Source organism: Lutjanus erythropterus, chromosome 16 (genome assembly GCF_056507025.1).
Source record: "Lutjanus erythropterus isolate fLutEry1 chromosome 16, fLutEry1.hap2, whole genome shotgun sequence".
NCBI classification, from domain to species: Eukaryota; Metazoa; Chordata; class Actinopteri; order Lutjaniformes; family Lutjanidae; genus Lutjanus; species Lutjanus erythropterus.
In genome coordinates, this window is record NC_139332.1 from 35,340,001 (window position 1) to 35,353,119 (window position 13,119).

The following is a 13,119-nucleotide window of genomic DNA, read 5'->3' on the forward strand; positions in this document are numbered from 1 at the left end:
GCCCTGCCTATGTATGTATGTATGTATGTATGTATGTATGTATGTATGTATGTACCAATTTTAATGTTTTTTTTAATGTTTCTATTTTAATGCATTTTCAAGTTCTGTAAAGCATATTCAATGGCCTTGTGTATGAATAGTGCTATATAAATAAAATTGCCCTGCCTATGTATGTATGTATGTATGTATGTATGTATGTATGTCCCAATTTTAATGTTTTTTTTTATGTTTCTATTTTAATGCCTTTTCAAGTTCTGTAAAGCATATTGAATGGCCTTGTGTATGAATAGTGCTATATAAATGAAATTGCCCTGCCTATGTATGTATGTATGTATGTATGTATGTATGTATGTATGTATGCATGTATGTATGTATGTATGTACCAATTTTAATGTTTTTTTTATGTTTCTATTTTAATGCATTTTCAAGTTCTGTAAAGCATATTGAATGGCCTTGTGTATGAATAGTGCTATATAAATGAAATTTCCCTGCCTATGTATGTATGTATGTATGTATGTATGTATGCATGTATGTATGTATGTATGTACCAATTTTAATGTTTTTTTTATGTTTCTATTTTAATGCATTTTCAAGTTCTGTAAAGCATATTGAATGGCCTTGTGTATGAATAGTGCTATATAAATAAAATTGCCCTGCCTATGTATGTATGTATGTATGTATGTATGTATGTATGTATGTATGTATGTACCAATTTTAATGTTTTTTTTATGTTTCTATTTTAATGCATTTTCAAGTTCTGTAAAGCACATTGAATAGCCTTGTGTATGAATGGTGCTATATAAATAAAATCGCCCTGCCTATGTATGTATGTATGTATGTATGTATGTATGTATGTACCAATTTTAAAGTTTTTTTTTATGTTTCTATTTTAATGCATTTTCAAGTTCTGTAAAGCATATTGAATGGCCTCGTGTATGAATGGTGCTATATAAATAAAATTGCCCTGCCTATGTATGTATGTATGTATGTATGTATGTATGTATGTATGTATGTATGTCCCAATTTTAATGTTTTTTTTTATGTTTCTATTTTAATGCCTTTTCAAGTTCTGTAAAGCATATTGAATGGCCTTGTGTATGAATAGTGCTATATAAATGAAATTGCCCTGCCTATGTATGTATGTATGTATGTATGTATGTATGCATGTATGTATGTATGTATGTACCAATTTTAATGTTTTTTTTATGTTTCTATTTTAATGCATTTTCAAGTTCTGTAAAGCATATTGAATGGCCTTGTGTATGAATAGTGCTATATAAATGAAATTTCCCTGCCTATGTATGTATGTATGTATGTATGTATGTATGCATGTATGTATGTATGTATGTACCAATTTTAATGTTTTTTTTATGTTTCTATTTTAATGCATTTTCAAGTTCTGTAAAGCATATTGAATGGCCTTGTGTATGAATAGTGCTATATAAATAAAATTGCCCTGCCTATGTATGTATGTATGTATGTATGTATGTATGTATGTATGTATGTACCAATTTTAATGTTTTTTTTATGTTTCTATTTTAATGCATTTTCAAGTTCTGTAAAGCACATTGAATAGCCTTGTGTATGAATGGTGCTATATAAATAAAATTGCCCTGCCTATGTATGTATGTATGTATGTATGTATGTACCAATTTTAATGTTTTTTTTTATGTTTCTATTTTAATGCATTTTCAAGTTCTGTAAAGCATATTGAATGGCCTTGTGTATGAATAGTGCTATATAAATAAAATTGCCCTGCCTATGTATGTATGTATGTATGTATGTATGTATGTATGTATGTATGTATGTCCCAATTTTAATGTTTTTTTTTATGTTTCTATTTTAATGCCTTTTCAAGTTCTGTAAAGCATATTGAATGGCCTTGTGTATGAATAGTGCTATATAAATGAAATTGCCCTGCCTATGTATGTATGTATGTATGTATGTATGTATGCATGTATGTATGTATGTATGTACCAATTTTAATGTTTTTTTTATGTTTCTATTTTAATGCATTTTCAAGTTCTGTAAAGCATATTGAATGGCCTTGTGTATGAATAGTGCTATATAAATGAAATTGCCCTGCCTATGTATGTATGTATGTATGTATGCATGTATGTATGTATGTATGTACCAATTTTAATGTTTTTTTTATGTTTCTATTTTAATGCATTTTCAAGTTCTGTAAAGCATATTGAATGGCCTTGTGTATGAATAGTGCTATATAAATAAAATTGCCCTGCCTATGTATGTATGTATGTATGTATGTATGTATGTATGTATGTACCAATTTTAATGTTTGTTTTTATGTTTCTATTTTAATGCCTTTTCAAGTTCTGTAAAGCATATTGAATGGCCTTGTGTATGAATAGTGCTATATAAATGAAATTGCCCTGCCTATGTATGTATGTATGTATGTATGTATGTATGTATGTATGTATGTACCAATTTTAATGTTTTTTTTATGTTTCTATTTTAATGCATTTTCAAGTTCTGTAAAGCATATTGAATGGCCTTGTGTATGAATAGTGCTATATAAATAAAATTGCCCTGCCTATGTATGTATGTATGTATGTATGTATGTATGTATGTACCAATTTTAATGTTTTTTTTATGTTTCTATTTTAATGCATTTTCAAGTTCTGTAAAGCACATTGAATAGCCTTGTGTATGAATGGTGCTATATAAATAAAATTGTCCTGCCTATGTATGTATGTATGTATGTATGTATGTATGTATGTATGTATGTACCAATTTTAATGTTTTTTTTTATGTTTCTATATTAATGCCTTTTCAAGTTCTGTAAAGCATATTGAATGGCCTTGTGTATGAATAGTGCTATATAAATGAAATTGCCCTGCCTATGTATGTATGTATGTATGTATGTATGCATGTATGTATGTATGTATGTACCAATTTTAATGTTTTTTTTATTTTTCTATTTTAATGCATTTTCAAGTTCTGTAAAGCATATTGAATGGCCTTGTGTATGAATAGTGCTATATAAATAAAATTGCCCTGCCTATGTATGTATGTATGTATGTATGTATGTATGTATGCATGTATGTATGTATGTATGTACCAATTTTAATGTTTTTTTTATGTTTCTATTTTAATGCATTTTCAAGTTCTGTAAAGCATATTGAATGGCCTTGTGTATGAATAGTGCTATATAAATGAAATTGCCCTGCCTATGTATGTATGTATGTATGTATGTATGCATGTATGTATGTATGTATGTACCAATTTTAATGTTTTTTTTATGTTTCTATTTTAATGCATTTTCAAGTTCTGTAAAGCATATTGAATGGCCTTGTGTATGAATAGTGCTATATAAATAAAATTGCCCTGCCTATGTATGTATGTATGTATGTATGTATGTATGTATGTATGTATGTATGTACCAATTTTAATGTTTTTTTTTATGTTTCTATTTTAATGCCTTTTCAAGTTCTGTAAAGCATATTGAATGGCCTTGTGTATGAATAGTGCTATATAAATGAAATTGCCCTGCCTATGTATGTATGTATGTATGTATGTATGTATGTATGCATGTATGTATGTATGTATGTACCAATTTTAATGTTTTTTTTATGTTTCTATTTTAATGCATTTTCAAGTTCTGTAAAGCACATTGAATAGCCTTGTGTATGAATGGTGCTATATAAATAAAATTGCCCTGCCTATGTATGTATGTATGTATGTATGTATGTATGTATGTATGTACCAATTTTAATGTTTTTTTTTATGTTTCTATTTTAATGCATTTTCAAGTTCTGTAAAGCATATTGAATGGCCTTGTGTATGAATAGTGCTATATAAATAAAATTGCCCTGCCTATGTATGTATGTATGTATGTATGTATGTATGTATGTATGTATGTATGTATGTCCCAATTTTAATGTTTTTTTTTATGTTTCTATTTTAATGCCTTTTCAAGTTCTGTAAAGCATATTGAATGGCCTTGTGTATGAATAGTGCTATATGAATAAAATTGCCCTGCCTATGTATGTATGTATGTATGTATGTATGTATGTATGTACCAATTTTAATGTTTTTTTTATGTTTCCATTTTAATGCATTTTCAAGTTCTGTAAAGCACATTGAATAGCCTTGTGTATGAACGGTGCTATATAAATAAAATTGCCCTGCCTATGTATGTATGTATGTATGTATGTATGTATGTATGTATGTATGTATGTACCAATTTTAATGTTTTTTTTATGTTTCTATTTTAATGCATTTTCAAGTTCTGTAAAGCATATTGAATGGCCTTGTGTATGAATAGTGCTATATAAATAAAATTGCCCTGCCTATGTATGTATGTTTGTATGTATGTATGTATGTATGTATGTATGTATGTATGTATGTATGTACCAATTTTAATGTTTTTTTTTATGTTTCTATTTTAATGCCTTTTCAAGTTCTGTAAAGCATATTGAATGGCCTTGTGTATGAATAATGCTATATAAATGAAATTTCCCTGCCTATGTATGTATGTATGTATGTATGTATGTATGCATGTATGTATGTATGTATGTACCAATTTTAATGTTTTTTTTATGTTTCTATTTTAATGCATTTTCAAGTTCTGTAAAGCATATTGAATGGCCTTGTGTATGAATAGTGCTATATAAATAAAATTGCCCTGCCTATGTATGTATGTATGTATGTATGTATGTATGTATGTATGTACCAATTTTAATGTTTTTTTTTATGTTTCTATTTTAATGCCTTTTCAAGTTCTGTAAAGCATATTGAATGGCCTTGTGTATGAATAGTGCAATATAAATGAAATTGCCCTGCCTATGTATGTATGTATGTATGTATGTATGTATGTATGTATGCATGTATGTATGTATGTATGTACCAATTTTAATGTTTTTTTTATGTTTCTATTTTAATGCATTTTCAAGTTCTGTAAAGCATATTGAATGGCCTTGTGTATGAATAGTGCTATATAAATAAAATTGCCCTGCCTATGTATGTATGTATGTATGTATGTACCAAACCATTTAAGTATATGTATGTATGTATGTATGTATGTATGTATGTATGTATGTACCAAACATTCAAGTATATGTATGTATGTATGTATGTATGTATGTATGTATGTACGTACCAAAACATATCAGTATATGTATGTATGTATGTATGTATGTATGTATGTACCAATTTAAATGGTTTTTTTTATGTTTCTATTTTAATGCATTTTCAAGTTCTGTAAAGCATATTGAATGGCCTTGTGTATGAATAGTGCTATATAAATAAAATTGCCCTGCCTATGTATGTATGTATGTATGTATGTATGTATGTATGTATGTATGTATGTATGTATTTATGTACCAAACCATTTAAGTATATATATGTATGTATGTATGTATGTATGTATGTACCAAACATTCAAGTATATGTATGTATGTATGTATGTATGTATGTATGTATGTATGTATGTACCAAAACATATCAGTATATGTGTATGTATGTATGTATGTATGTATGTATGTATGTATGTATGTATGTATCAAACCAATTTAGTGTATGTATGTATGTATGTATGTATGTATGTACCAAACCATTTAAGTATATGTATGTATGTATGTATGTATGTACCAATTTTAATGTTTTTTTTTATGTTTCTATTTTAATGCATTTTCAAGTTCTGTAAAGCACATTGAATGGCCTTGTGTATGAATGGTGCTATATGAATAAAATTGCCCTGCCTATGTATGTATGTTTGTATGTATGTATGTATGTATGAACCAAACCATTTAAGTATATGTATGTATGTATGTACCAAAACATATCAGTATATGTGTGTATGTATGTATGTATTAATGTACCAAACCATTTAAGTATATGTATGTATGTATGTATGTATGTTTGTATGTATGTATGTATGTATGTACCAATTTTAATGTTTTTTTTTTATGTTTGTATTTTAATGCATTTTCAAGTTCTGTAAAGCACATTGAATAGCCTTGTGTATGAATGGTGCTATATAAATAAAATTGCCCTGCCTATGTATGTATGTATGAACCAAACCCTTTAAGTATATCTATGTATGTATGTATGTATGTATGTACCAAACCATTTCAGTATATGTATATGTGTATGTATGTATGTCTGTATGAAACTATTTTAGTATATGTATATACGCACACATGTATGTATGTACCAAAACACAAACAACCAAAACAAAATGGCAAGAAAAATGCAATTAACAATGGAAGAGAGACAGACCATCATAATACTTTAAAATGTAGGTCTTTCCTACAGAGAAATAGCGAAGAAAGTCAAGGCGTCAGTGAGTACAGTTTTCTTCACCATCAAAAGGCACTCAGAAACGGGGGCAAACTCTGACAGGAAGAGGTCTGGCAGACCCAAAGCCAAAACAGAATCAGAAGACAAGTTTCTGAGAGTCAACAGCTTGTTTGATAGGCGGCTCACAGGACAACAGCTTCAGCTTCAACTGTGTTTTTTACCTCTGGCAGTTCACCACCTACCTTTGTACCATTTCAAGCTATTCATTGGACATGAACTGCTTGAATTTCAATTAAAAAAAAACTGGAAAAACTGGGGTGTTCTAAAACTTTTGACCAGTAGTGTACATACATACATATATACATGAATATATTTAAATGTTTTGGAACATACATACATAGATCTACTAAACTGGTTTGGTAAATACATACATACATATAAACATAAACACATACATACATTCATACATACATACATATACTAAACTGGTTTGGTACATACATACATACATACATACACATAAACATAAACACACATGCATACATACATACATACATACATATACTAAACTGGTTTGGTACATACATACATACATACATACACATAAACATAAACACACATGCATACATGCATACATACATTCATACATTCATACATACATACATATACTGAAGTGGTTTGGTACATACATACATACATACATACATATAAACAAACACATACATGCATACATACATTCATAGATACATACATACAAACATACATATACTAAACTGGTCTGGTACATACATACATACATACATACATACATACATACATACATACATATATATAAACATAAACACATACATACATACATACATACATACATACATACATACACACATATAAACATAAACACATGAATACATACATACATATAAACAAACACATACATCCATACATACATTCATACATACATACATATACTAAACTGGTCTGGTACATACATACATACATACATATATATATAAACATAAACACATACATACATACATACATACATACATACATACATATACTAAACTGGTTTGGTACATACATACATACATACATACATACACACACACATATAAACATAAACACATGCATACATACATACATACATATATATATATACATACATACATACATACATACATACATATACTAAACTGGTTTGGTACATACATACATATAAACATAAACACATACATGCATACATACATTCATACATATATACATACATGCATACATACATTCATACATATATACATACATGCATACATACATACATACATACATACATACATACATACATACATATACTAAACAGGTTTGGTACATACATACATATAAACAAATACATACATACATACATATACTAAACTGGTTTGGTACATGCATACATACATACATATAAACAAACACATACATGCATACATACATTCATACATATATACATACATACATACATATACTAAACTGGTTTGGTACATGCATACATACATACATAAAAACAAACACATATATGCATACATACATTCATACATATATACATACATACATACAAACATACATATACTAAACTGGTCTGGTACATACATACATACATACATATGAACATAAACACATACATACATTCATACATACGTACATATACTAAACTGGTTTGGTACATACATACATACATACACATAAACATACACCCACATGCATACATACATTCATACATACATTCATACATACATTCATATATACATACATACATACATACATACATACATACATATAAACATAAACACATACATGCATACATACATTCATACATATATACATACATACATACAAACATACATATACTAAACTGGTCTGGTACATACATACATACATACATATAAACATAAACATACATGCATAGATACATTCATTCATACATACATACATACATACATACATTCATACATATACTAAACTGATTTGGTACATACATATAAACATAAACATACATGCATACATACATACATACATACATACATACATACATACATACATACATATACTAAACTGGTTTGGTACATACATACATACATACACACATATAAACATAAACGCATACATGCATACATACATTCATACATACATACATACATATACTAAACTGGTTTGGTACATACATACATAAATACATACATATGTATACTTAAATGGTTTGGTACATACATACATACATACATACATACATACATACTAAGAGTGTAACAATTCATTCATACGTCCGATGCATCGGACTTTAATGTCTTAGATACGAGTGCACCGGTTCGGACGGCCCTGTGTCGGTAAAAAGCTGAACATGAATCGGAAACAAATCGATGCAGCACTAGCGTATCGATACATCTCATTAGAATGCGCATACGTTTAATTTTGGGATCAGTGAGCTGCCACTGTAACTCTCCTCCATCTTCTCTCCTGCTGTCTCTGCCTGCACCGCTCACGCTGGACGCCCGCTGCCGCGCTCACAAAACAAGCGCTCCCTCCTCCCTCTCCTGTGTCTCATCTTCATTTATTTAAAACAGACAGCGCTAAAAACAGCGACAGAAGTGACATTGTACCACGTCGCACCACCAAACTTTCATAACGCTTAAGTGTAGACTAAGTTTGGGTTTCATAAGAAAGGTGAGAAACACTGCTGCAGATCATTTATGCAAAACGTGTCAGACAGTAGAGTACAGAGACAAAAGTCTGACCCCCAGAGACGTCATGTCACTGTGAGAGCAGCTAACACTTCACTGTTCCTCCACACTGATCAAAACCACAGCACTCTTCATATGAAACAGAGCAGCAGATCATCTTACTGCAAAAATACTTATATTTTAAATAGTTTAAAATTTTCTCATTTATCTCATCTCATTTACACAAGACTCATAAAAAGATATAAACATCACTGTAATGTCTCCTTTTCTCTGTCTCTACTGTTACTATATTTAGTAAAACTATCAGGATTTTTTGGCAACTAACAGCACTCTACAAATGTAGCATTAGTTGAATCAAAATGTAAAGACTGACACATTGCATTGTCTTGTATTGCATCTTATTGTATTGTAATGTATCGCATCATGACAGAGCTGAATCGTATCGAACCGAATCGTTGTCCACTTAAAGATTTCTAAAATATATCGGATCGTTGAAGATGTCTCGAGATATGTATCGAATCGTCTCAGTCAGTGAGATACACACCCCTAGAAATCAGACTTCTTAGAAAAGCTGCATTTAAATACACAATCCAGCAGATTATTCCTCCTCCAGATAATTATCTTCTACCGTCCATTAACTTTGGCGTAGTAGCAGCGTCCCATTTCGGAGTTAACAAATGATTTTGTATCAGATCAGTGCACAGACTTGCCGATACATAACTGGTTGATTAAGTGATTAGTCAGCTACCAATCTGACCGCAACTGTCTGTGTTGCCGTTTGCCTTTTTGATTCTTGTTGACTTGTTGTCTCTGTTTTGTGATCTGATTTTGTCTTTTATGTGCTGCAGAAAATTTTATGTATGTATGTATGTATGTATGTATGTACGTATGTATGTATGTATGTATGTATGTATGTACCAAACCATTTATGTATGTATGTATGTATGTACCAAACCAATTTAGTGTATATATGTATGTATGTATGTGCCAAACCATTTATTTATGTATGTATGTATGTATGTATGTACCAAACCATGTATGTATGTATGTATGTATGTATGTATGTATGTACCAAACCATGTATGTATGTATGTACCAAACCATTTATGTATGTATGTATGTATGTACCAAACCAATTTAGTGTATGTATGTATGTACCAAACCAATTTAGTGTGTGTATGTATGTATGTATGTATGTATGTATGTATGTATGTATGTATGTATGTATGTATGTGCCAACCATTTAAGTATATGTATGTATGTATGTACCAAACCAATTTAGTGTATGTATGTATGTATGTATGTATGTATGTATGTACCAAACATTTTAGTATATGTATGTATGTATGTATGTATGTATGTATGTATGTATGTATGTATGTACCAAACATTTTTGTATATGTATGTATGTATGTACCAAACATTTTAGTATATGTATGTATGTATGTATGTATGTATGTATGTATGAATGTATGAATGTACCAAACCAATTTATTGAATGAATGTATGTATGTATGTATGTACCAAACATTTTAGTATATGTATGTATGTATGTATGTATGTATGTATGTATGTATGTACCAAACCAATTTAGTGTATGTATGTATGTATGTACCAAACCATTTATATATGTATGTATGTATGTATGTATGTATGTATGTATGTATGTATGTATATATGTATGTATGCACCAAACCATTTAATTATATGTATGTATGTACCAAACCAATTTAGTGTATGTATGTATGTATGTATGCTCCAAACCATTTAATTATATGCATGTATGTATGTACCAAACCAACTTAGTGTATGTATGTATGTATGTATGTATGTATGTATGTACCAAACCAATTTAGTGTATGTATGTATGTATGTATGTATGCATGCATGTATGTATGTATGTATGTATGTATGTATGTATGTATGTATGTATGTACCAAACAATTTTAGTATATGTATGTATGTATGTATGTATGCATGTATGTATCAAACCATTTTAGTATATGTATGTATGTATGTATGTATGTATGTATGTATGTACCAAACAATTTTAGTATATGTATGTATGTATGTATGTATGTATGTATTTATGTACCAAACCATTTAAGCATATGTATGTATGTATGTATGTATGTATGTATGTATGTATGTATGTATGTATGTATGTATGTTCCAAACTAATTTAGTGTATGTGCGTACGTATGTATGTATGTTTGTTTGTATGTATGTATGTATGTATGTATGTATGTATGTATGTATGTATGTATGTATGTACGTACCGGTCAAAACACCCCAAGTTTTCCTTTTTTTTTTTTTTTTTTAATTGAAAGTAAGTGGTGAACTGCCAGAGGTTAAAAAATGGTAAGGCTACCTGAAACTGAAAAATAATGTACATTTCAGAATTATACAAAAAGGCCTTTTTCAGGGAGTTAACAACTTAAAGGTGTTCTGCAGCAATGGAGGTTGATCAAGCCTTGAAAGTTGGTGCTACCAATTCCTTCAGGTGTCCCAACTTTTCTTGATTCCTTACAACCCCCTCTGTCTGAATAAAATATCATACCCTCATGAGCATTAGTGTTGCCGTTTGCCTTTTTGATTCTTGTTGACTTGTTGTCTCTGTTTTGTGATGTGATTTTGTCTTTTATGTGCTGCAGAACAGGAACCTGCTGTAAACCAGTTTTAACCAATTTTATTATGTTACTTTTAATCTTTACTGTATAACAATAAATACATGAAAATGAAATTAAATGAATTTAGACTCTAGGGGGATACTCAGCAGATATCTGAGCCCAGACTTTCTCTTTAGTGCAACTTGAACCGCGAGAATTCAGCTGGAAGGTAACATCTATGCACAGATATCTGCATATGAATGCATGGAACCAAAGCCAGCTGCAACATGATGGATCAGTACAACTCCAACTTCAAACAGAAACCAAAGTCTTGTCTCTTGTCCACAGATTCTGCACGCATATACAGAAATCTGTTTATAGAGATCCATCAGTTACCGGCACAAGATGAAAAGTGAAGGAATCACCAGGTTACTATATTTAATCCTGTTTGTATCACATTTCACAGCGAGCCATCAAACGGTCGTCAAGCCGTTTCACTTAAAAACACAAAAGTCAACATCATCGTGGAGCAAGAGGAAAAGTCAGAGAATCACCAAACTCAGCAGGATTCACCCTCAGGGAACCGTGAATGTCTGAACTTAATTTCATGGCAATACATCCAAAAGATGTTGAGATATTTCAGTCTGGACCAAACCGACACTGCCATCCCTGCTAATGTGGATAAAATTAAGTAATTTTCTTTGGTTATCATCAAACGTGAAAGTTTTTACTGTTTTTATGTCTTATATGATTGTAAATGAAATATCTATGAGTTTAAAGTTAAAAACTCAACTTGTCAGAGCTCTCTGGTGAACAAACTTTGTAATAAAGACATATTTCTTCAGCGTTTCCTGAACTGACTCATACAACATCACTGATGTTTGTGTTACAGAGATAAATTGCAGCGTAGTGTGTCAGTTGTTCTGTTGTGTTTTGTTGTGGTTGGATTGAGTCACATTGGCTCCTGCTGTGTCATGTTTTATGAAACCAGTCGAGGGAAGTCTTTTCTTTGAGGACTCTCGTCGTGTGGTGCGACGCCGCTCTTTGTTGTGTTCGGGCTTCGGCTCTGTGAGTCACACAAACATCCAAACAACGTGGGAACAGATGTTAGCCGACCAGGGCGGGCGGGACGTGATGTGGAAACGCAGATGTGAGACAGAGAGCTGAAGGTGTCAGAGGAAAGGAAAGTGTCTGACATGCAGAGCAGAAGGACGAAACAAAACCACAAAACTTACCAAATACATCGGCTGGACGGAGCGGAGCATCATGGGACACCACAGGAGGAAGATTGTTGGAAAAAGAAAAAGAAAAAGAAAAAGAACTATGAAATTAACTTTTAAATCCTTATTTCTTTTCATACACTTCTCTTTAAATACCACTTAATTATCTCATGATTACCACTAATCATTTAATTATGGCTCTCTCATCCCGAACCATCCCAGCTTTCCCACTCTTTCAGCAGAGTGTGTTATTACAGATGTCAGAGTGATTTCAAAGCATTTTTCTGTCACATTTCACAACCAGACCTAAATGAC

The 13,119-nt window shown here is 30.6% G+C and overlaps 1 protein-coding gene across 4 annotated transcripts in view; it reads right to left on the reverse strand.

The window, feature by feature from the left end:
* LOC146313540 (protein MTSS 1-like) overlaps window positions 1-13,119 on the reverse strand; it is an 82,768-nt gene that overhangs the window by 23,852 nt on the left and 45,797 nt on the right. For all 4 annotated transcript variants that reach the window (XM_084738959.1, XM_084738956.1, XM_084738958.1 and 1 more), the window contains exon 7: window positions 12,820-12,831. In XM_084738959.1, the coding sequence (XP_084595085.1) occupies window positions 12,820-12,831 (12 nt within the window). The remainder of the gene's footprint in view (window positions 1-12,819; window positions 12,832-13,119) is intronic.